The sequence below is a fragment of the Sander vitreus genome, chromosome 8, assembly GCF_031162955.1.
Source record: "Sander vitreus isolate 19-12246 chromosome 8, sanVit1, whole genome shotgun sequence".
Taxonomy (NCBI): Eukaryota; Metazoa; Chordata; class Actinopteri; order Perciformes; family Percidae; genus Sander; species Sander vitreus.
The window spans coordinates 34,825,732-34,847,617 of NC_135862.1; the positions used below are offsets into that span (position 1 = coordinate 34,825,732).

The following is a 21,886-nucleotide window of genomic DNA, read 5'->3' on the forward strand; positions in this document are numbered from 1 at the left end:
CTGTACATGTAATGAATACAACAGGCACACTGGGCCCAACTGAAGCAGTTCTAATTAAGTCCCACAGCTGTAAGCGGTCTACTGCTGCTTTCAAATCAGCAGAGGCTAAACTGAAGGTGCAGCTGCAACAATAGGGCTAATATTAAATATGAAAACATGGTAAAACAGTTTTTAACTTGATTTTGCAGTGTGTGTGTGTGTGTGTGTGTGTGTGTGTGTGTGTGTGTGTGTGTGTGTGTGTGTGTGGGGGGGGGTTATCTGAGTGTTGAAAGTTCAGATTTGGAGAGAGATCCTGTTTAAAATGATCTTCTTAAAACACAAAAATGATAAAAACATGCACACTCACCTTCAGAGTTGGCCTTCCTCAGCTCCTCGTCTTTATTCTACAACAGACACATTGGACAATATTAAACTCCCACCAACATTCGATCAACACTTTGCACTTTGTAATGGCTGAACTTGTCCTTCTTGTTTAAAATAATATATAAAATCCAGAGAAATTATGACATTATATAGACTTCTTTTCTATTCTACAAATAGATGTCATTTACTGGAGGTTGTAAAGATTAATCAAAACTGGCCAAAATTGAACCATTATTATCGATACCACTTTATGTGAAGGTGAAACTGAAATTGAGTGCACTTCAAATGTCGCTAATAATCTCTCGTTGCACAGGAACCAGTGTGACTACAGCAGGTACAGGTCAGAGTTGAAGCAGGAAGTGGGTCAGTAAGCTGTGGTAGATGTTTACAGCAAACAGTGTGAGCGGAGGTTTGTTTCCACCCGGCTGACTGCTCGTTTTTCTGACTTGGTTGTAGTGAGCATGCCTATATTCCCACAGCCTTATGTTCCCACATTTCTACGATTTTTTTCAAAATTAGGCCCTATGTTCCCACATTTCCTTTTTCATAAATTTGTATCAGATTTTATCCCCCTTTCTTCCAATTTGGTAGCCAATTACACCCAACCTATTATCCAGTAGCAATGGACTACAGATGGAATGTAACCCTAACCCTAACATAGGGCCTAATTTTGAAAAAGAATCTTAGAAATGTGGGAACATAGGGCTGACCCCGTGATGTCAATGTGTTGCTATTAACTTGGTGAGTATGGTGTTACAGTACAACAGATCAGAGTACAGTATGGCACCTCATCAGAGTGTGTGTGCACTGTGCATGACCGTGCCACCCCAGGCCCCCAGGATGTGCAGCGGACTTTGAAGCCAATTTAAAATAGTGGCCAAACAGTGGAATTACAACCCCCGGGCTGTCACGTGATGCCCTCTGGCCCAAAAAGACTTTTTCCCGTAGACTCACATGGAGAAAGACACGTCTGTAAATCAGTGGATATATTTTTGAGTGTCACAACCCCCGTGGTCTGATAACATTTGGAAAGTCTAGAGTAGCTGCACGATTAAATCGCCATTCAAGTGACCAGAGGACAGGTCATGCCTTCGCTACGAAAACTTGAAGTTTATTCCCAATCAAAAATAGGTCATTGAGCACTGTAGTGGTTATGACCATATCACTGACTATGGAACTACATGGAACGGGCCAAATGACGTCTGTAGCTTGCACAGTGATAGCATTAGAGAAGGCTAGCTGTAGTCTTGTGCTGAAGTCCCGTTAAACAAACTTCAAAACGTGACATGACCTGTCCTCTGGAGGACATATCACAGAAGCCTGGCTGAACACACTCACCGGACAGCAGCTAGCAGCTAACAGCTAGCAGCTAGCAGGGCGAGCTAGCTACCAGCAGGATAGAGACAGGGTAGGTGAATTTAAACAATGTCTGAGTTGAAAACGCATCTTGTTGTCACGTAAGGGCTCTGTTCATGTTGCACAGACATTTTAATTGCATTTTGTGTCTGTTAAGAGGCACAAAGGCACTCTAAAACTTGCCCCGACAACTGCCGTGTTAGCTCAGTGGAAGCTCATACACGTACCGTGTTGCCTGCACCGATTCGGGTCGGGTTTTTTTCAATCGAAAGTATACGCATATTTATAGCGTTCAAGATTAACATAAAAATTCTCCTTTAATGCACCACTGCTCAACTCTCATAGAAATAAATGGGGCTATGCCTCAAACACTGTATCCAGGACCAGGTCCTATTATACACACACACACACACACACACACACACACTACCTGGTATGTCTTGGTGTCGGCAGGCGGAGTTTTGGCCACTCCCATTCTGTGCAGCATCACCTGAAGCCTCTGTTCAAAACTAGATGTGCTCTCAGACGCATGTTTCTGGAAGATGATACATGGACATTTAGAATGGCGCACACACACACACACACACACACACACGCTGCTGACGGATGCAATCCTATTAATTTACAGATAAGTTCTTGGCTCTTGTCACATCTCTTATCTCTGAACTCTGTCAGTCTGAGCAGGGATCTGATTAAGAGCCTGTTCAGTCCTCAGTCTAGACAGACAGTAGTAAAAGGGCTACAACACAGATACTAAGTAGTACTAATACCATTCTTCAGAAGAATCTCTGAAATTAATTAGGCAGCGAGAGCAGTAGAGTGTGAGTATGAAATGACTGTTGTACTGGTGGTATTAATACGTTTAATAAATATTAAACGTATGATATAAAAGGAAATGTTGAGTTTGCATTAAAGGTCCCATATCATGCTCATTTTCAGGTTCAACCTTGTATTTGGTTATTTTATTAGAACATATTTACACGCTTTAATGTTAAAAAAAAACATTATTTTTCTCATCCTGTCTGTCTGAATATATCTGTATGCACCCTCTGTCTGAAACACTCTCTTTTAGCACGTCTCTTTAAGGCCCCCTCATAAAAAAGCCCAGTCTGCTCTGATTGGTCAGGGTTTCTGGGTCTTCCGCCTCTGCGCTCTTGGAGTCTCTGCTCCGTCCTTGCAGCTGGGAAATGACTGTAACGGCACTGTAGCAGCATAGTATATTTGTGACATCACAGCGTACAGAAGTCCCGACGGCTCGTTTAAAGGCACAGTTTCTGAATATGGGCTGTGTGCATTTCTCTGTGGATTGAGCACTTTGATAATGTCACAGTATTTATATAGCACCTCCACCTGCTTTATAATAAAAATAGACATGGAAATCACACTTTTTACAAAATGTGACCTTTAACAGCAAACAGCATCAACAATTAAAGCAGGAGCAGATAGAAAACAGGTTATTATTATTATAATAATATATATTTACAAAACCGGGGCAGATAGAAGTGAAGGCATGCCTCTAATTGAAAGCTTGTTCTCAGCAGTATTTTACAATTGACAGCAGTTTGGTTTCACCCCAAAGTTTGTTTTTTTTGGGGTCACCCCTTCTCCTTAGGTGCGGGGAGGAAGCAGCTTTTAGTTTTTATGCACCGCAGTTATGGAATAAACACTTTTGGTCTGTCCCAACCCTGTGTTCTTTTAAATCTTAAGATTTACAGAAATATACTTACGCACAGGGACGTCACTAGGATTGAAAGACAGGGGGGGCTTAGCCCCGAGGCTATGCAAAACTTTCCCTTGCAAAATCTTACTTACAAACTCTAAAGTCAGCTTTTAGATACATCAAAGCTGCATGGGGGGGGTTAACTTAGGCCAGACTGTGCTCCTGCTGAGGTCTTCTTTAGGCTAAGACTATCTATCTGCCTGTGTAAATGTGTGGTAAAGTAATACCATACCTAATCCCTCTCTTTATTAGATAAGTTGCAGGTCAAAATAAGACTATTTCATTACTAGAGGTGTAACGATACACGTATTCGGATTGAACCTTTCCGTTAGGTGCGCATTACAAACCGAACGATTCGTTGGACTAATTCTATTTCATTTTTAAAAAAAGAGCTTAAATTATGTGAAATATAATGTACTCAGTGCCGCTGCACTCAACAAGGCAGCCCAAATGACGAAACAGGCAACATGCTGTCTGCCCCCCCCACTCCTGAAGACAAACACACTACTCCAGTCAGGCACGATACGCTGAACTAGCTCCTTGAAATATGGTTGACAAGTATGTCTGAATTTAATAACCTGATGGTGAGATGAATCAAAGTTCTAGTATGTATGTATGTATGTATGTATGTATGTATGTATGTATGCTCATATATAGCCTAGTCTACATTTAGGCAACATCTACATACTTGTTTAATTTATTACAGCAAAGGAATGCAGAAAGTTAAGTTGGTCAGAATCAAGCATATATAATAAATATCATGAAATAATTTAGTTTAGGCTATGTCTTGGTGCCTCTCTCTCTGTCTCTCTCTCTCTCGCTCTCTCTCTCCTAAAATATCTTCCAGTATCCATTTGTTCAATGAATTGAAGGTTATACTGGTACAATAGCATTAACAGTGACACTATGATAATTAGGGACTGATATTGTTTTAATACTATAGAGAAAGCAGGCTATATTAATGGTAAAGAATAGAGAGCTTCGGATACCTTACTAGGCGAGCTGTTTCTTGTATTTCACTCGTTTACACTAGCTAGACTATTGGTTTCTATAGCCAACTAAAATATTCCTTTATCTTTACCTCAAGTAAATGTAGCTGAAGTGAAGCAAGTAAAAGTCATTAACAACAACTTACAATTTCACTCTGTATCTCACTGTGTGTGGGGTAGCAAGTCCAGACCAAAGATTAGCGCCGAGACGAGATATATCCTGCAGCTACATGCAACACAGCGGTCTGCAGCGTTCTGAGAGCTGCCAGTTTAAACCAATGAGCAGAGACAAGACGGTGTATCATCTTCATAACCATTGACTCTTTGTACTTCTGTCTAACTTTCGACTTTCCAGCTTTTTTGTAGCTGGATATATTATTTGTTGTTTCTAATTCTGAATTTGGATAACGTTGATGATAGTGAGATACTTGCTACAGTTGTATTTTGAGTGATAAATCGGCGAAAACAACATTTTATTTCTCTGATTTACTGCTTTGTTTTAATGCTGCCTGGCGCTCTCTCTCTCTTCAGTAACTCTCTACCTCGCTCGTCCACATATCGTGACCGTGCAGGCGGCCGCTCGTAAGCCTCTCTCTAAAACGCTGCCATCTCCACCAGTTGACAGTTCGTGAAATAAAAATAAAACAGACTGCAGTGCACGACGACACCAACAGATGAATGGTGAAGGAAGACTGATTCCACGTAGTCAGTGATACAGAGTGCACTGTAAAAAAAAAAATCTAATTATTATTTTTCTTATTATTATTTGGGGGGGCTTAGGAACATTTTGGGGTAGCTTCAGCCCCCCTAAAATAGGCCTAACGACGTCCCTGCTTACGCACATCTACAACGTGAGACAGGTGCGTCGAAGGAGGACAAGCAGGTCAAAAGTTGCAAAGGAAACTGTCTGACTTGCAAAAAATAAACCGAAATGTTGCCTACTATTAAACTTAACATGTTTTTGTGCAGGAGTTTTCTTTGTTTTTGTTTTAGTTTTATGATTGTTGAATTTAATGTTCTATTTGCTTTGTATGTGTATGCTTATGTAAAGCACTTTGAATTGCCTTTGTGTCTGAACTGTGCTATATAAATAATGTGTGTGTTCAGTGTGTCGTCAGACTGACCTTGCTGTGTGTGTCATCCTTGTCTTCGGGCTCTAACCCCGTCAGCAGGATGAGACTCTGGCTCTTGCCCTCTCTCAGGGACCTCTTGGTCACCTTCAGTCTCCTCTCTCCGTACAGAGTCCCTCCCAACGCCGTCTCCTTCCCCTGCACGCCGCTCCTCTCCTGCTCGGTAAGAGGCGAGGTGACCACAGGACTGGGGCTGCGGCCCAGCAAGACAGGAAGCGCCCCTTCCTCCAGGTTGGGAAGCGTGGAAGTGGCGAGGTCAGGGCTTGTGGCGATGGTGGGGTAAGAGGGAGCGGTGTCACTGGAAGGCGTTGTCATGGTTAAAGTCTTGGCAGGCGCCATCGTTCCCCTCGCATCGCCTGCAAGACGGCGGCCGGTGGCAACGGATCCTTCTGTGGTGGCGGCATCATTACAAACGTTAGCATCCTCCACTGACCTTGCCCCTCTCCCCTTCTCTCTCTCCCTTTCTTTGGCCTCGCGGAGGGGTCGGATGAGGTCTGCAATGGAGGTCCGTTTGACCCTCACCCCCTCTGCTCCTCCGCCTCCCTCGCCCCCTCCGGCCTTGGTGGCTCGGCCGGCTCGAGCCCTCTTGAAGGCAAAGAAGTCGCCAAACTTTTTCTTGATGTTTTTGGTTGGAAGGGTGGAGGCGATGACGGAAGAGGAGGCGGGGCGAGTGGAGGATGTAGAGAGGGGTGAAACGTCAGTGGATGTGAAGGGCGTGTCAGTAGATGGGACAGAGGGAGAGGTGACAGTGGTGGGGGTGGTGGAGGGGATATTGTCAGACGAAGAGGAAAAGGGGGTTGAGGTGGAGGGGGTGGAGCTTGGCTCTGGGGGAGTGGCTTGGGCAGGGATTGACTCCTCCCACTGGCCTTTTCTGCAGCAGGAAGACAGCAGAAAGAGCAACAAACAAGAAGAGACACTCAGTACTACGACTACTGCTACAGGACTCAAGACACATGCTCAGTTCAGGTACACAACAACAAGGCTCATGCAAACAACATCTCTCGAGAAAAACGTGCTCTGGTTTATTTCTTTAAACCAATCACAATCGTCATGGGCGGCGCTAAGCACTGGACGGAGCAACTGTGCCTCTACAAAATAGTCTCAGGAAGGAAGTTGTTTTGGTGGAACATGTGTACGTTCAAAAGTAGTTTTAGTTGCAACAGAAAACTCAGATTGGACAGATAGTCTAGCTAGCTGTCTGGATTTACCCTGCAGAGATCTGAGGAGCAGTTAACCATAGTCCTCACAAATCCACCAGAGGTTAGAACACCAACACAGAGAAAGAGGAAGGTGACGGACATCCGGCGGATTTTCGGGCGGCACCAGAGCAGTATCGCAAGTGGAAAGCCGTGGATATAGACTAGGTTCACAATCAGTTTTGGCATGCCTAGTTGTGCACCATACCAAAAAGATGGCTGACTTTGAGACTCGGATATTCCCACAGAACCAGAGTTTGCATATTCAGGCTGTGAATCAGGACGCTGTAGCCTACTTTTAAAGACTGTAATCATTGATTTGCTTGATTTGCTAAACTCTATGATGGCGGAGGAACTTCTTTGCTGACTATTTCAGAGCTTTATTTCGACCATACTGTGAGTGAGAAGGCTTTATGAGGCAGTCACACATATCTTACTTTTTCGATTAAATAAAAGCATGTCTATTACTGCAACTATACATGTCTGGCCCTTTATGTAATTCTCATTTTCCAGTTTGGCCCTTAGTGAAATTGTGTTTGACACCTCTAGCATCATTGACTACTGTATGTTTACATACACACTAATATTCCACTATTATTCTAAATGTATTCCAGAATAAATGGCCAAAGTTGGGATGAACAGCTGTAGGGGCCAGCAGCTGCTGATGTGCTGCTTTTGCTACGTGGCTGTTGTCGACAAAGTGTGAAAAGGAATATGTTTAAATGGACGCCGACAGCAGGGCAGTCAGCCGACAGGGTTCTGATGTACTACTCTGCATGTCTGACACTCCCCGCTACACGTACGTGGAGTATAATTTGAGCTGAAGTTGTCATACTGCACTACATTCGATGTATAAACTACTGTAGGTTAGGAACCAGGTCGGGTCAGCCTGCATTAATGAACGGAGAGGTTTACCATCTCCCCCCACATACAACCACCGGTTACTATGTGACTGGGGGGGTTGAGATCTCCACTTTTGAGCAAAATTGAAATTTTGAAGCATACCAAACACTTAATTTTCCTGGATTCTGGTGATTTTTTTCTGGAACAATTTGTGCCTTTTCTGCATCAGTTTATGGTGCAAATGTATTTATTTATGTTAACAGGTTTTTTTTAGAGGGGTTGCACTGGACAGTTTTGATTATTGGGGGGGTTGTAACCCCTATATCTTATGCCTATGGACTGCAGTAACACTTATGTGATGGGTTGCGTGATGATGCTGACTGTGAGATACTGAAGGAAGACCTGGAAAAAGCCAGTTTTTTAAGGACTTGAGATAATTCTTTCACACAGTAAGCTAACTAATTCTAGCCACTGCTGTTGACGGAAAATGACGTCAAGTGGATGGAGTCACAGTGATTAGGGCAAATGTACTCCCAGTCAGTGTCAGACTGACTGATTAAATGATTCCAAATGGCAATTCATACCTAATATCTGGCTAAAATCAGCAGTGGAAGAAGTATTCAGATCCATTACTTAAGTAATAGTACTAATACCACAGTGTGAAAAAATACTCTGTTACAGTAAAAGTTCTGCATTGAAAATGTTACTCAAGTAAAAGTCTGTAAGTATCATCAGGAAAATTTACTTAAAGTATTACAAGTAAAAGTACTCAATGCAGAAGAATCCTCCCATTGTAGAAAGTGTAAAGGATCCAACCAGTTGTGTCTTTAATGGTCTCATCATCTCAGCTGGACTTGTAGCCGTTATATTGTTGGCTAGTTTACTTTAGAATTAAAGATTTTATAAACTACATGTGTTTTGTGTGCAGAAATCTTAATATGTAAAGTAACTAGTAACTAAAGCTGTAACAGATGAATGTAGTGGAGTAAAAGGTACAATATTTCTCTCTGAAATGTAGCGGAGTAGAAGTAGAAAGTACCTCAACATTTGGACTGAAGTACAGTACTGGAGTAAATGTACTTAGTTACATTCCACCACTGGCTAAAATACAACCATCCTAATCATTTTGTGTTCAGTGAAGTGAAACGGCAAACTCAGAACAGACTTCAGACGAGGGATGTGGTGTCACACTGAACAGACACAAAAAACATTCACCATGCATTCTACACATACGGCTACACACGATCACAAACACGTTTATTACATAACAATGCGCTTCATTTCAGCAGTTATCAGCAGTTTCCAGGAGAGGTTTTGGTCTGATAAGAGTAGAAGCTCTCTGCTAACCACTTACAGTGAATAGTCATTGTTTTAAAGTGTGGAGAATGAATCTCTTGCTCTGACGGTCGCTGTGTCTCTGACTGCTGAAAAACTCTCCAGCTGGAACGCGTGTTTTGGTGCTATGACACCCGGCAACCGTGAGTTGGTTGTTGTTGTCATTGGCGACCACATACTGCATACAGTATTAAACAGTTTTAATATGGGGATTTTGATGTTGCTTTTTTTCTTCTTCAGTGTTGATGTTTTGAAAACGTAACCAAATAAAAAGTAGTTGATGTAAATGTGGCCGTTAATTTTTTGTGGTGAAATGCTATTTTAACAATAACACACTAAATTAACAATGATGTGATAAATCTTGCAGCACCGTTGGCCCCTCCTCAAGAACCCTAGGGTGCAGCGGCAGCAACCCCCACTTTGGGAACCACTGGTTTAGTGGATTTACATCCAAGCTGCCACAGGATCAGTTCTGCTCACTGATTGGCTGCCACTGTCAATCATTTTTTGACGCAAGTGAGCAGAAGAAGGGCGGTTTGTGAGATTGATGGGTACTTTCAGTCAAACAGGTAGCCTGACAAGCCAGACCCACATCCAGATGTTGGGTCTGGGAACTCACCATTGGCAGGGCTCAATCTGAGAGGCGGGATAAACGGTTGTCTTTCAAATTCCCTCTGCACTCATATCCAACCAGAGCTACTTGATAGATTAAACTTTTGCCGTATCCGGTGGGCAAAACTCCGAACACATCTTCCTTTTTAAGAATGACTTCAGTGCCGTTCTTTGTTCTTTTCTCAAAGAAAAGCTGAACTCCAAGTCTTCCAGAGTCACGGCCAAAGCCGATTCCAAAGACCGCTGTTCACCAGCAGTAGCAGCCATCTTCTTTGTTTTCAAGTAGCAGGGAATTCACGCGGAACTGTCACAACTCTGCTGTCCTTATGTTAAGCCCGCCTACCGACTCTATACACGATGTGATTGGCCTGACCAAAATTTGGTTTTTCCAGCTCGCAAGCCAACGGAGAGTTGCTAGACTGAACCTGGCTGCAAATTACATTTGCTGCCGCTAGGGTGGTCTAGATTTCGAGGATACCAAACAGGGCTTTCAGTCATTGATATCAATGAGTAGATATCAAAGATTCCATTCCCAGTATACTGCTGTCTTAAGTGGATATTTAGCAAGAAGAACAAGTGTGTGTGTGTGTGTGTGTGTGTGTGTGTGTGTGTGTGTGTGTGTGTTCAACTCACAGTGCATAGTCAGGGATGATTTTCTTGGTGAAGAACTCCTCTACTCCTTCATCCACTCGGCCCATCCCCTCACCGGTCTCATTCTCTACCTTTGAAACCGGCTCCTATGACAAAAAAAACATACAGTATGTACACTTGGCATTTTGTGTGTGTGTGTGTGTGTGCGTGCGTGCGTGCATGTGTGTGCGTGTGTGTTTGTTTGATTGCAACAGAGAGAAAGACACTACCCAAGACCCAACATCATCAGAATCCCTACTTTAAACTCTAAAAAGCATGTTAATCATGAAAAAAAGAATGAATTGTATCATAATATGAGTCTATGAGTAGAGAGGTCAGCGCAGCGTAACCTTTGACCTGTTGTAATGAAACTTAATAAACCACCACTGACTTTTCCATCCAGTTAGAAGTGGATCAGTTCAACACCCCATAACTTTAGGGGTAATTCATTTAATACAATATAGTAATTTAACAAAAATGAAAGTGTATATTTACACTGTGTTCCAACATAATTTATCGCCTCATACATTTCAGCTAATTTGTGTTCGTCATCATCAGTGCAACTGCACATTCAACGCATTTTTTGGAGTTCTGAAATGGACCTGCTCTAGCTGCTGTGCACTCAGCCATGGGTATCTCCATCGTTAGCAAATTCTAACTGGGTCAAACCCAGTCTGCAGAAACTCGCTGATATTAGCTTACTGGAGTTGCAATTGTGTGTGTGTATCGCAATCGCAATATCAGTCAAAGTAATCGCAATCAGATATTTTACCCATATCGTGCAGCCCTCATTTTTTATTAGGCAGGTACATGAGCACCGAGGCACACAGCGGAGACCTCCGCGTCTATGACGTGTAACCTCATAGTCCTAAGACTAGCAGAAGGAATCCAGACTATGGGAAGGACCGTCCCATTTAGAGATGGTACAGTGTGAGGAAGAGTCAAATAGAAAGAGAACCACATCTACTTCACTTCATATCGTTTTGGATGTGTTTCTGTTGGTGTCAACCTCTGAGTTGTAATGACGCGTAGGAGATCCAGTATATATGGGAAATTTCTGTCCGCAGAGATGATAATGAAAATAGTTGCAGCTTGGGTGCTTCTCTGGTCAGAGTAAGTGCTATAAATATGAACGTGATAAAAAAGGAAGAAGCTCATTTCAATTAATCTGGTGTGACTACAGGAGTGGAGATAACCTCTATCAGCTGGCACATCAGCACTATTACAACTTGTGCAATATGAATCATGTGTAGGTAGACGGCGCCATCCATTTTTATGGGCAACTTTCTTCGCAAATGTTTGCTTGAATGTTGTGCGATTCAGTGCCAAAATAAATAGAAACATCTTAAAATGTCTCAAATCTATTCAATATACCAATCTGACTGCAAATCAGCATGTGACGTCATTACACACAGATTTTTATTCGCTTTAAAGCCGTTAGATGGAAACAAACTTTCACCAGCTTTATTCACATGAATGTTTTTATCGAACTTCAGATAATTTGATTGACACGTGGATGGAAACTTAGCTACTTTTGATTTTGCTGTGAAAAACTATTACGAAGAAAGTGTTGACGACATTTTCACGACAAACTCAAAAACTACATAGAAAATATAGAAAAAATACAGAAAATTAAAATACAAATGAAAAATGAGCCAACTACTTGACCTCTTCCTGCATCTTGTTTTACAGTAATGTTTTGTCTCAGCAGCTTTTTTCAGTTTTTACTTACTATGTTAGCTTGCAAGCAACATATTTATGGACTAATTTCATCAACAATCTCACTGAAAATTAGACAAGAAACAGCAACAAAACAGCTGGGACAAAGCGAGAACTAAATGCAGGCCAGCACGCTAACATTTATTTCAACGTAAGGTCAGATTAACGAAATATTATCAAGGGTTGTGGATGTGCATGTACGCCCAGCACACACAGTAAACAGAGATGTAGTCAACGAGTGAATCCAGCTTTTGAATCACCATGCTGCTTTGCAATTCAGAACACATAGTTGTAGTAATGCTAAGTGTTGCGTGTCCTTCCCATCTATCTCTCTCACCTCATTTCCTGCCATCACTCTACTTTCACGCTCTAATAAAGAGATAAAAAAAGGCCCCAAATATATCTGAAACTTTACACAGCATTGATGACTGTAGCCTCAGAATGCTTAGAACAAAAACATGAACGTGAATGTGCAACGCGGCTAAGATTTCGCAGAGGAAAACTAGTTTTGTTGACTGAGACTAACAATAACCAAAGGGCTCAAATTATTTACTTTTTTGGTGCAAACATGAATGCTTGGAATAATTAAATGAAAGCTTCAGAGTTATAACAATGGGACGTTTTTCTGTTCTGAATGCAGCATTTGTCTCCATCTTTAAGCTCTTTCCATCTCTCTCTCTCTCTCTCTCTCATTCTCTGCCTCCTCCTTTACAGCCACCTGTCTCTGTGCTACATGCCAACATGGCTTTGTCACACAAATGTTGGCACGCACACACACACACACACACACACACACACACACACACACACACACACACAACTCTGCACACCCACGTTGTGAATGTGGACAGCCATAAATGCAATAGGCTGATAAATAAAGTGGCATCTACCCTACTGTACATTAGAGCTGCAACGACTAGTCGGCTAATCAATTAGTCGATCGACAAAAAAAGAATCACCTACTACATCACACCTACTAACTATTTTGATAATCAATTGATTGTTAAAGTAATTTTTAATGCAAAAATGCTGTTTTTAGCCTCCCAAATATGGAGATGTCCTGCTTTTCGTCTGTTTTAATGTATATCATATTTAATGGAATCTTTGGGATTTGGAGACAACAAGACAATCAGCTTGGACTGGCTTGGAGAAACTAAGGTGGACATTAATCGAGAAAATAATCAGCAGATTAATCGATAATGAAAGTAACCATTAGTTGCAGCCCTACTGTACATTGCAGGTTAAACCTGTTCCGATCAGTTTAAACTGTGTCCATCGACATTTGACATCCTGTCAAAGCTTTCTACTGTTTCAACAAATATATCCGGTTAAGTTGGCGTCTACGGCTCTGCATTAAGCTGCTCTCTGCTTACCCAGCAAGCATGCTGACTGAGCAGCAGGGGAGCAAAGACAATTCCTCCCTTGGGTGCAAAGACAGACAAGCCAGGGCAGAAGCACTGCACCCCCCACAGGCCTGACTGGGCAGACGGACATAAAGCTTTACCAGGCAGCAGATGGGCTGGAGAAACTGGTGTTGAAGGAAACGATGGAAGCAGAGGTTGTTACAATGAACCACCTTGGTGTGAAAATTGATTGTCACCTACTGACTTTAGTTTTCATGATTGACTTGCTCCAAATACAGGAGGTCTAAATGCAGGACTATTAAGTTGATAAACATATAGTCTCACATTGCCAGACCTTCTTCCACAGCGCTGCAGAGGAAGGTCTGGCTAGTCCACACAGCATTCTGGGATAGTAGAAAAACATGCTCTGGTTTATTTGCATTTCTTCAAACCAATCACAATCATCTTGGGCGGCAGTAAGCACTGGACGCAATAACGGTACCTCTGCAAAATAGCCTCAGGAAGCAACTTGTTTTGGTGGAACGTGCTCGTTCAAAATAAAAAATAAATAAAAATGCCAACACAAAGAAAGCGGAAGGTGAGAGGCATCGAACGGAAAATGAGGGACATCTGGCGGATCGTCCGGCGGCACTGGAGCAATCACCGAAATTAATCTTCGTCGATATAGACTAATAAACATATGATATGATGTGCATCTGATGTGTCTGACAACATTATAGGATCCCTGGGTCCCCTAACAAAAAGGTCTATCTCTGTAGGGATCCTTTTCATAATGCTGTCAGACACTTGGAATATTAATCTGAGCCTGTCAGCGGCAAAACAACACATTTGGTGGACAGAGATTGAAGGTGCGCAATTGCCCATTAACTTACATTGTAGCTTGTTTTGGCCCGTGCCAACTGCAGTGGTCTCGCTTAATCCTGGACCAATGTCAAAGATTATTGTTCCCATCAGTCACTTAGACACACACATTTAGGAAAAATAGGCTCCAGGTTGAAAGATACCTACAGTATGTCCACTTTTAGTGGATGGAAATTATGGTAAACATTTGCCCTATAGGAGCCCGGTTCGCAGCTGCAGTTTACAGGGTTCTTGCTCAATACTGGCTCAATACTGGACCAATTTCAAAGATTTCTGTTCACATTAGTCACTTAGACATCAATGCATGGGAAAATACTAGGGTCCATGTTAAACATTACAGAAATGACCCTTTAATATACAGTACAGTGGCAAGGTTTCCTCCTATGTTGCGTCACGTTCTAGCCATCTGTTACCTGCCTGCCTCTTTCCTTGTACTGAATACTGTTAGCCTACCTGTCCAAGTCTTTAGTTCAGGGAGACAGAGTCCCTCCAAGTGTTCATGGGTACACCCATGATTGATCTTCAGTCCATCACAGTGGTAATGGTGGCAGTCTTTTTATTTATACAGTTTGTCTCCATTCCACATAACTACAAAAGGAAACCCAGTGGAACATGGGTAGAAAGGAAAAGGACCAGGACTCGACCACCATCTTTGCGGCTACAAGACCACAGACTGCCAGGCCAGTCAGTACTGGTGGGGATGTATAGATTGTAGGCATAAATAATGCTATCAATATTGAGTGTAGTGTGATTATTGTTCAGAATTAGCTGCTACACAACAAAACAGTAATGACTCGATAAAGCCCGTTTTATAAAAATACAAAGAAGGAAGACCTCACTGTGGTACTTAAAACAGCCTTGAAATTGTGTCATTGTGCAACAGTGTTCTTCATGGCATCATAAATGTTTTATGTAGAACCATTTGAGCATGATGCTACAGAGAACCTTTGTAAAAGGCTTGCTTTTAGCAGCACAAAAGGTTCTGCTATGGAAAAAAGAAATCTTCTGCTACAGAAATCCCATTTTGCAAACATGCAGTTCATTATGCTGAGTTGCTTTTTACATTTTAGTGTTCTTTGCATACAGTGTATCAAAACCCCTACCCTAACAGTCCTCTTCTTTGGGTGTAGGACTTGTGTATTTTGGTGTGAGAATGAAACAGGATCCCTTTTATTTTTAATTAGGTAAACAAAACATTAAGCTAGCGGGGGAATTGGCAAATATTAGCTGTTACTTTCCAGTAAAGTCAATGCCCAATAGGCAGACATGCTGACTGAATGAATCATTTACTCTTCTCTTTTACTTTATCTAAAAAGCCTCTGTCATGTCCCAGCCACTTACAGTCATGTTTACGATAACCTTGTGTTGCATGCTGGCAGCCAATATCAGTAATGGCTAGTATTGCTGACTTTCTGATTTGTTGTTGGGCAATAAATTGCTTAATACTAACCATATAGGACCCACACTGTCAATGATCTGAGCCAGGCTGTACATCATATACTGTAGTAATGTCTCATAGAAAATTAAAAACCATGTGTGAAACTAAACTAAATTACCCCCTCACACCTACAAAACAGCAAATGTTTATCTTTCAAAAAGAGACATCACACACACACACACACACACACACACACACACACACACAAGGTCACCACGGATGAAGAGAAACCCTTCTTTTCCATTTACACAGTACAGAGAGAGAGAACCCCATTTATGTGAAAACATGAATAATTGAGTTAGTGAAAGCATTCCCAGGAGAGAGAGAGAGAGAGAGAGAGAGAGAGAGAGAGAGAGAGAGAGAGAGAGAAATCAGCACTGGGAACAACCAAGGGAACACCAATCCCAAATTGCATATACCTATTCACACACACACACACACACACACACACACACACACACACACACACACACACACAGAGCACGACTACACGGAGCAAGATAATGTAAAAGTAAAGATGGCTATGGCTACCATTATTACTACAGCATCATAGAATTTAAAGCAAGACAGCAATGGAGAGAGGATAGATAGATAGATGGATAGATAGATATGGATATTTTGCTGCATTAACCAATGATCCCAATCACATGAGCAGTATTCCCTTCATCCCTGCATTCCTCCCCTCTCCATCTCTCTTTACTTTCCGTTTTTTCTCTATCGTGTTGTTTGGATTTCCTCCATTTCCATCGTTTTCTCCTCTGGGATCTCTCTGTAGTCGTGCAATTAGCTTCTTACTTCATCTACCCTTCCCGCTATCCTTCATCCATCTCTCCTTCCATCCTGCTTTCTATCTGTGGCTGTATTTTACAGAGCATGAATGCCTGTAGAAGGCATATTTTGTATGCGCATATATTATTGTGTGTATGTATGAATGTGAATGCTGTGTAATTTCAGCCTGATCACTCAAATTGTGTGTGAATGTGTGTGTGTGTGTATGGTCATTGGTTAGTGTTTATGGGTATGTGTGTGTGTTCTTACCTGAGGCCTGGAGGAGGGGGGCTGTGTGTGTGTGCGCCGTGGCCGTGGTCGGGAGGCGGTGTAATGCCTTAGAATCTGTCCCTGGGTGGGTAGAGGCTCCATGGGGGAATCTGGGGATCCAGAGCCGGGGAGGGGGCCTGGGCTGGGGCCGCAGCCAGGGAAGGGAGCCTGTCGTCTGGGTAAGCCTCCGCGGCCGGCAGCCTCCTCCTCTGCAGCTCGAGCGGAGACGGAGTAAAGGAGGGGGAGACTGGGAGGAGGAATGAGCGATGCTCCTCTTGCTCCCGATACTGCTGCTGCAGCATCCGCCGCCACCTCCCCCTCCCTCCGCCTCCTCCCTCGCAGTCCCGGGGGGGAGGGGGACGGGGAAGGGGAGGGCCCTGAAAAACTGACTGACAGAGGGGTTGCTGTCGGCAACAGAGCAAGGCCACACCTTCCGCCCTCCTCTTCAGCATCTCCTGCCCTCTCTCGCTCTACTCCTCTGTCCCTGCTCTGCTGCTCCCAGTCGGCATCCAGAAGACCTGAGAGGGAGGCAGGACGACTGGTGAGAGGACAGGCACAAGGAAAGATCATGAAGGAGAGAAGGATGATGGAGGGAGGGGAAGATGGGGGAATCCAGCCCAAGGAGTAAGCATGCTTTTTGCTGAAATGTACTCTATGCATATCTAGGACAGGCAGGGCTCTACAGGGAAGACATGGGGAGAATGGAGCCACAGGAAAATGGAAAAAAAAAGAAGGAGGAGGGGGTGTCAAGAGACTATGATAGAGGGGGAGGAGAGACTGAGCAGAGGAAGAGAGAGAGAGAAATAATCAGTTAAGCATAGACATGCAGAGAGGAAACAGAGAGGAAGCAGAGCAGCAGATGGATGCTGCAGTCACACGGTACTGCACACAGGAACACAGTTATTATCAGCCTGGCACACAGGTACAGTATGGTCGGGTTAAAACTACACTGATATTAATCTTTCAGCTACAGGCTCCCCCCTGGTATAATATGTATGAAAGGCCTTTGACATGTAAATTGACGACTACATTTTCAGAAATAAAAGATTATTTGTAAAGATTTTGAAAAATCTTGAATTCTTTATCACTGCTTTAAAGCTGTCCTCCAATCGAACAAAAGGAGCGGGGGGGGTGTTTGTGCGCCCCAAATCCCCCATGTTTCCTCCTCTTCCCTCATCATCCCCTCCTCCATCTTCTCCCCATGGTGAAAGTCACTGGTGTGAAAGTAAACAGGCCATGCTCCAATTAGCCAAACGGTGCTGACACAGAACGGTCCAGCATGGCACAGCACACATGAGGGATAATAATACCAGTAATAACAATACCTTCGTATTGCTTCACAAGAGAAAAATAATACCCAATAACAGTGAAATGAACAAGTAAAAAAGGAAATAAAAAAACAATGGAAATAAAAAAAATAAAAACTTAAAAATTACAAATTACAAACATGAGACAAAAGCCAGTTGACAAGAAAAGCAATCACCCACAAATGCAATGAAATTGAACTGAATTGAATTCAGAGAGACATTAATGCATCACATAGTAATAGTTGTATCTTACTCTTAATCGAAGGGGCCGGCCTCAGGCTCTTGGAGTGGAAACTATTTCTCCAAAATGCTGGGCTGTACTGGTGATGGAGAGAGTAAAATGGAAAACCCAGCACATAAATGGATGATGGAATAACAGAATGACAGGACGGTTGGATGGTGGGTGTGTGTCTCTTACATCATCAGTTGGGAAGTCGTTGTCAACCAGTCGAAGCTCTGGGATGTTTTTCAGAGCAATGCAGGAATTATCTTTTATGAGGCAATCCTACGCATGAAATAAAGAAAAGCATTACTAATAATGAGTGCAACATATTTACACACAGTGTATGAACACAAATATGCGAAAACGTTTTCTAATTATATGCAAAGTATATTTCAATAACAGAGTAATAATAATACCTACTAGTGCTTTCAAGGGAAGTTTCACAGTACAAAATGTAAGAATATTCATTTGTGCCATCCAGGGCCTAAAATTAACACCCAACCACGTGCCAAATGTGGGTCTATTTTGCCATTGGTGAACTACCTTCCGTGTTGGTGGGAAGCCAAGTAAAAATGTAGTGATTCATTAGCTGTTTTTTGCCACTGTTGTTTGCTACATTTCAACCAAGTACGCCATTTTCTTGGATCTGAGCTCAAAAATGTGGTGTCACATTACTGGGGTGAAGAGGCCGGCTGAAACAAGCAAGCAACAAACAGATGAGTATGATTCAAAGAAAAGTAAAAGAAGACGTTTTATTACCAAGTGGATAGTTGCTGACAACGGCTGGTAAAAGGCCTAGTGGATTTTAAACTCTATCCACACAGGCTGGTGGCCAAAAAAGTTCACTTCAGGCCCTGGTGCCATCACATGCGTGCGCGCACACACACACACACACACACACACACACACACACACACACACACACACACACACACACACACACACACACACACACACACACTCTTACCATTTTGTCCTGTTCCATTGTCAGGTCCTGTTGAACCTGCTCTATGATGCTTTCAGCCAGAGAGACACTCAGTGTTTGTCTCAGTTCACTGGAGGGATGAAATGTCAGTGAAGAAGACTATAGTTGTAATGAAATCAATCAGTTACTTACGGTAATAAAAATATATCAGATACTTTTAATACACATGGTTGTGTTTCAGTACGCCGTGTATTTCTTATCTGGACTTGGAGTCAAAACATAATTTAGACCAGTCCAATATATGAGACACAAGGCTGCGTTCACACAGCTTGCGTCGGCCCTCCGACAGTCCAACAAAAACGCAGGTCAATCCTTTAATTTTGAATGGGGGCAGTGCGTTTAAGGTGCGGCGGGGGTTGCCGCAGGGGGAACAATCACAAAAACGCAGCGGGCCTGTGGCGAAAAGTTGAGACCGACTCAACTTTTGGAGAAACGCAACCCCACGTCACACTGCGCTGGACAATCATGTGACAGAGGCCAGACTCGTCGGTGTGTTTTGAGGCGGGGTGAGGGTCCCGTACAGGAAACATCGCTCAGAACAAGACATCACACAGATGGGCCGTTTCATGGACACTACTCCCCCCCCGCCCCACAACCCTGCAGAAATCGCCGGATCCCTTTTCTTGGTGTGAATGCCCATTTACCGTAGTCTGTCGCTGATGATCTGCCCTGTGTTCTCCACCAGAGTGCTTCTCAGGAATGTGTGTGTCTGTCGGCTTCTTTTGGACACACACTCTGACAGACACTCACACACACTAGTGTGCTGGACCAGCCGTGGACACGCTGCCTCTGTACACCTCATCAGGTCCGTAGCCAGCTCCTGGAACACACAGACCAAAGACCGAGCATCGTTAAGTCAAGCCTGAGACCGGCAGACTGTGACTGAGACTGGGATCCAACCAGCAGCCATTGGAAAAGGTCCTAAGTGATCTATGAACTTTTTTAGATTTAAAGCAATAGTGTGTCGTTTCTGTCTCCCTCATGAGGAATTCTAAGTAATGACAACAAAACTGTCGGCGCGTCCACATGATACAAGCCTTCCGTGATCGCGCACCGTCCCCAGACCTCCTCCACACAGTTACTAGTAGCCAAGGAGGACACGGAGGATTAAAAAAACATGATGAAGAGGTAATTATCTTCACTCGATTTTCTGCAGTTTTATGTTGTTTTATGTAAAGCTATATAATACATGCAATAATACAGTCAACGATATTTGAGTTTTTCGGTTAAATAAAAGCATGTCAGTAAACTATACATACTGTGTATATACAGTATGCATGTCTGGCCCTTATTGTGATTCTCATTTCCAATGTGGCTCTTAGTAAAATTAAGTTTGACACCCCTGCACTAAAGCTTTAAACATTATAATATTATTTGTTGAACTATGAAGCCTTTTGTAAAAAACATCTGGATCATGGAAACTTTTCATGGATCCCCCGAATGCACAGACCCCTGGGGGTCCCCGGACCCCACTTTGATAATCACTGCGATATGGTGTACAGTGGGTGTATTTGCATGTGTACCTGGATGCTTCTGTTGAACTCGTGAGTCAGAGCAGTGGCAGTGTCAGACAGGATGCAGTTCACCAAATCTCCATCAGAGGCACACTTCCTGCCGGCCTCATACAGAGAAGGAAGCAGCTGCAAAGGGGGGAGCCAACGAAAACATTAGCATAAAGCATCATTCACACTCCTTGGCCACTTTATTAGGTACACCTATACAATATAATGCAGTCCAATTCAACGCCACTGCAAACTACAGCATCAATGATAAACACGTAGCCTCTCTGACAGCATCAGTCAAAACTAGTCTTGCATTGCCAGACCTTCCTTCACAGCGCTGCGGAGGAGGGTCTGTATTCATGTATTTTTACAAGAATGTTATTTGTTAATTTACAGTATTTCTGGCACCCCAGCTGCTGGAATATTTTTCTTTCTTTCTTTTTACAGTGACATATATTATTTTTGGGGCATTTTAGGCCTTTATTATACAGCACAGCTAAAGATGTGGATGGGGAGAGAGGGTGGGGGAATGATATGCAGCAATGGACCCAGTTGAACCTGCGGCCGCTTCGTCAAGGACTAAGCCTTATTACATGGGGCGCAAGCTCCACCAGGTGAGCTATCCAGCATCCCCCAAATGTACTTTTATTTAACAGATGTTGGCATGCAATCCTGTCCCATCAGAATGTGGCCTGGTTGGGATTAATTTGGCGGATGATTACATCATTCCTAGTGGTTTTCCAAACCCCTCAGATGAGCCTGTACCTTGAAGGACTCCCTGGCGTTGTGCAGCACCTCGTGCGCTGTCAGGATGTCAGCCTGTACGTCCTGAATGTTGCAGTGTTTTAAACGTTGAAGGCTGTCCTCCAACTGCTGACACATACCCTGGACCTGGACAATGGAGACAGACAGAGCTGAAGATACAGACCAAGGCACAAACTGGGTTCTTATTTAAAGGGGCGCTATGCAGTTTTGGCAATTTCTTCACTGTTTTCCCGCTTTTTGCTTGCAGTTTTCTCTATAGAGCTCCCCCTACAGCTTCGGAATAGATATAACTGCTGACTCCTCGCTCGGTCAGTCTGCTGTTTCCTCTTTCTCTGTTCCTCCAACAAAGCTTTCCTGGTTTTTGCTTCTTTTTTGCCGGCTCAGCCATGATCATAGTGTGAAAAACTCCATCACTACCTTGTTCTTATAGCTAGTCGGTTCCTGTATGTGTGCAGTGCCGAGAAGCAATTCGTTACATGGCAAGACCTGATATCACGCCACACTTCCTGA

The 21,886-nt window shown here is 43.1% G+C and overlaps 1 protein-coding gene across 2 annotated transcripts in view; it reads right to left on the reverse strand.

Moving 5' to 3' along the window:
• The window catches only part of carmil2 (capping protein regulator and myosin 1 linker 2), a 60,848-nt gene that overhangs the window by 12,815 nt on the left and 26,147 nt on the right, over positions 1 to 21,886 (reverse strand). For both annotated transcript variants that reach the window (XM_078257945.1, XM_078257944.1), the window contains 11 exons: positions 21,377 to 21,502; positions 20,633 to 20,749; positions 19,754 to 19,929; positions 19,092 to 19,179; positions 18,320 to 18,406; positions 18,155 to 18,221; positions 16,595 to 17,112; positions 10,178 to 10,281; positions 5,553 to 6,429; positions 2,150 to 2,254; positions 347 to 383 (listed from right to left, as the gene is read on the reverse strand). In XM_078257945.1, the coding sequence (XP_078114071.1) occupies positions 347 to 383; positions 2,150 to 2,254; positions 5,553 to 6,429; positions 10,178 to 10,281; positions 16,595 to 17,112; positions 18,155 to 18,221; positions 18,320 to 18,406; positions 19,092 to 19,179; positions 19,754 to 19,929; positions 20,633 to 20,749; positions 21,377 to 21,502 (2,302 nt within the window). The remainder of the gene's footprint in view (positions 1 to 346; positions 384 to 2,149; positions 2,255 to 5,552; positions 6,430 to 10,177; positions 10,282 to 16,594; positions 17,113 to 18,154; positions 18,222 to 18,319; positions 18,407 to 19,091; positions 19,180 to 19,753; positions 19,930 to 20,632; positions 20,750 to 21,376; positions 21,503 to 21,886) is intronic.